The sequence below is a fragment of the Lampris incognitus genome, unplaced genomic scaffold (assembly GCF_029633865.1).
Source record: "Lampris incognitus isolate fLamInc1 unplaced genomic scaffold, fLamInc1.hap2 scaffold_197, whole genome shotgun sequence".
NCBI lineage: Eukaryota > Metazoa > Chordata > Actinopteri > Lampriformes > Lampridae > Lampris > Lampris incognitus.
The window spans coordinates 112609-116505 of record NW_026611156.1 but is presented as its reverse complement, the minus strand read 5'-3'; the positions used below and the strand labels follow the sequence as shown (position 1 = coordinate 116505).

The window sequence follows — 3897 nt, the reverse complement described above, 5'->3', positions numbered from 1 at the left end:
GACCCTGAGCAGGATAAGCGGTTTGGATAATGGTCGGACTGATGGACAATATACTATATGCCCCCAGTCAGACGTCTGGGGTAACAGGAACAGACGAACGTGATGAAGTGCTGGGCAGAGCAGCTGATTGAGAGGCGCTGCCTCCACCAGCTGAAAGGGCAGACGGAAGGACTCTTCCTCTGCATCAGGAATCTGGCCTGCCTCGTGTGAGGCTGCAGCATCTGCCACACGTCTCCCCAGCAGACAAGACTACAGGCCGGGTTTGAAGGGAAAGTCTGCAGCTGATCATTTAAACGTCCAGTCAGTGCTGGCGGTCTGTCTGTTTTTTACAACTAAAACCAATTTGGTGCAATTCATTCTGACAGAAGGAACTTGACGTTTCTCCGCCAAGAGAGCTGTTCTGCATGGCCTACATGGACCAGAATGCACCGCGTGAGAGTTTCTCCGTGGTGGAGGTGAGCCAACGAACATCTCAGCCAATCAGACTTGTAATTTTTCGGTCGTCCACTGACGCCAATAAGCCAGTTCGGGAGGGCGGGCCAGGGCGGTGCAGACAGCCCTGACATATTGTGTCTGTCATAGAGGCCCCTGGTACGACTAAGATGTGGAAATTGAGTTGAAAATCTGCCAGATTTCCCTTTAATGAATGTTTGGATCGATGCGTCAATAAGTTGACCCCAAGCTGAGGAACAAAAACAAGGTTGCACAGAAAGTCTTGACGGACTTGCTGTGGGTAAGCGTGGTGTCTGAGCATCTGCTAAACAGGGGTTTAGTGGCGGTTTAATCACCATTTTTCATTCCAACCTTGCTCTTATTGAAAGTGATGCAGCATATAGTGATCGTTTAACTGCATTTAAAAACCATTCTTGCATGTTTCAGGATGTCGACGCGAATAAAAACGCAAAAATAACCTTCACATCAATAAAAACCCAAGTCGACTGCCTCCTGGCACCAAAAAGCAAAGCAAATAGCAGTAACTGATGCATAAGTTAACAGGTCTATTTACATCTTACTTACAACATTATTAAAACATAATGTACACACATTTCTCCTCAGCAAGCTCCCAATGCAAATGAGCCTCGTTTCACGTTAGAGCTGACGGCATGTAAAGAGCTTCATGGTGTCGGAGAGGGCCGGGCAACGTGGAAGATATGAAATATGATATCCATAGGGCACTTTAGACGACAGATACACGTATGGATGGATAGATATCACAATATTCAGTAATGCAAAGCCTCCATCCATCCATCCATTATCCAAACCTCATCCTGCTCCCAGGGTCGCGGGGATGCTGCAGCCTATCCCAGCAGCCATTGGGCAGCAGGCGGGGAGACACCCTGGACAGACCACCAGGCCATCACACACACACACACACACACACACACACACACACACACACACACACACACACACACACACACACACCTAGGGACAATCTAGTACGGCAGGTTCACCTGACCTACATGTCTTTGGACTGTGGGAGGAAACCGGAGCATCCGGAGGAAACCCAGAGAACATGCAAACTCCACACAGAGGACGACCCGGGACGACCCCCAAGGTGGGACTACCCCGGGGCTCGAACCCGGGACCTTCTCGCTGTGAGGCGACCGTGTTAACCACTGCGTCACTGTGCCGCTAATGCAAAGTACATCAAACCGAAACCAGTTTTCAAATAACATCCCTTCAAATATGTCACAGCTCGCTCTGAATAAAGTCCTGCAATCATTCATTTAGGCAACAGAATTGTGTGTCTGATATGGCAATGTCTGATATGGCAATGTCTGAACTTCCGCCTGATGCAACGCCACTGAAAGACTGAGTTACTCCCCAGCCTCACGCCAGACGGGCCAGGGGAAACCTGGCCGCCATCAGCGAAACCCACCAACATGCGACAGAAGTGAAGCCACAAGCAGAAGCCGTTCGTACTGCATTTAAAATTTATTAACCCTAAATGGAAACCCGAGCGGGTGGGGCGAGGGGGGGTGAGGGGTGGGGGGGTAAAGGGCGGGGGGTGTTTTCTCATGGTGGTGGTGGGGGGGGGGGCCAGACATCAGGTCACAGGGTTCCTGTCTGGGTTCATGTCATGGTGTTCTGCGTCACATGGCACACTTGTCTTCTTCCGAGTAGCCGTCCGGGATGGAGAAGGTCTTTGACAGTCTTTTCTGCTCCCCGATCGTGTAATCCACGTGAATGCATATATGCCTGGCGCTGTCCTCCGAGGGGTACATGTGGACCTCCCCCACCACCTCAGTGTCCTGCATCACGTCCACCGGCTGGTCCAGGTACAGCACCGCCTGTTTCCAGTGGGTCTCGGGCTTGAAGGGGGACGTGGACAGCACCAGCGGCTTCTCCTGGCACGGGAAGGTGACGTTGAACCAGACGCAGAGCGCGTTGACCGCCGCCGAGCCGAAGCACTGGCACCGGAACGCCCCGCGCACCGACTTCAGCTCCTCCGCGGTGACGGTGTACAGGTCCAGCTCGGCGAAGCGGCACGGGTGCGAGAGCACGTCCTCCACCGTCACCGACGTCACGGCGATGTCGCTGTTCATGATGCACTTCTGCGCGAACTCGGCCATGCAGGACATGTCGACGCCGTACTGCTCCTTGACGGTGCGCCAGAAGTTCAGCCGGTCCTCCACCGCCAGGTCGTTGACGGGCGTGATGAAGAGCTCCGCCTTGCACGGCAGAATGAGCCCTTCCGGCTTCAGCCAGCGGTCGCGCGCGTACAGCACGGAGCTCAGCATGGACTCGTGCAGCAGCGCGTAGCCCATCCACTCGCTCACGATGACGTCCACCATCTCGGGCAGGTCGGCGCTCTCCACGGCGCCCCTGACGATCGCGATCTTGTCCTCCATGTTGTTCTGCTTGACGATCTTCTCGGCCTGCTCGGCGATGGAGCAGGCCTCCACGGCGTACACCTTGCTGGCGCCGGCCTGCACGCAGAACACGCTCAGCACGCCGGTGCCGGCGCCCACGTCCAGCACCACCTTACCCCGGATGGCCTCGCCGCTCCTCAGGATGCCCGCCCGGTACGTGCTGGTGCGCACGTGGTCGGCGATCATCTGCTCGTGGATGGTGACGTCCGTGTAGCTGTCGAAGTACAGACTGTCCTGCACCTGCTTGTCCACTTTCCGTTTCTTGGCCAGCTGGGACATTTTCTTCCACTTCGGAGCGGGGCCGCTCGGCGTAGCAGGAACCGTGCCGGTGTTTTGTTCCCCCGCTGCTTCCGCGTTACGGGGCATTCTGGGAAATGTAGTTCATGTCCCGCGGAGGTGCCGCGGTGGAGTGCCGCGGAGGCGGCACATGAACTACATTTCCCACACGTCAGCGCGAGGGGAGGCGCGGCCTTTCACAGCGCTGCTGCCGGACGTCCACACACCAACCCCTCCCACCACTCCCACTACTACTATTACTACTACCATATTACCATTACTACTACTACTACTACAACTACTACTCCCAGTACTACTACCACCACTACTACTACTACTACTACCACCATTACTACTACTACTATTACTACTACTATTAGTACTACTATTACTACTACCATATTACCATTACTACTACTACTACTACTCCCAGTACTACTACCACCACTACTACTACTACCATTACTACTACTACTATTACTACTACTATTAGTACTACGAATACTACTACTACTACTAATATTACTTCTACTACTATTACTACTACCACCACTACTATTACTACTATTATTATTACTACTACTACTATTACTACTACCACCACTACTACTACTATTATTATTACTACTAGTACTACAACTACTACTACTATTACTACTATTATTATTACTACTACTACTATTACTACTAGTACTACCACTACTACTACTACTACTATTACTACTACAGCTGCAGCAATAACAAT

General features: G+C 52.5%; 1 protein-coding gene across 1 annotated transcript; it reads right to left on the bottom strand.

The window, feature by feature from the left end:
* Positions 1-1951: 1951 nt before the first annotated feature.
* prmt6 (protein arginine methyltransferase 6) lies at positions 1952-3200 on the bottom strand. The gene has a single exon (XM_056301883.1). The coding sequence runs from the start codon at positions 3153-3155 to the stop codon at positions 2097-2099; it is 1059 nt and encodes a 352-aa protein (XP_056157858.1). The 5' UTR covers positions 3156-3200; the 3' UTR covers positions 1952-2096.
* Positions 3201-3897: the final 697 nt, after the last annotated feature.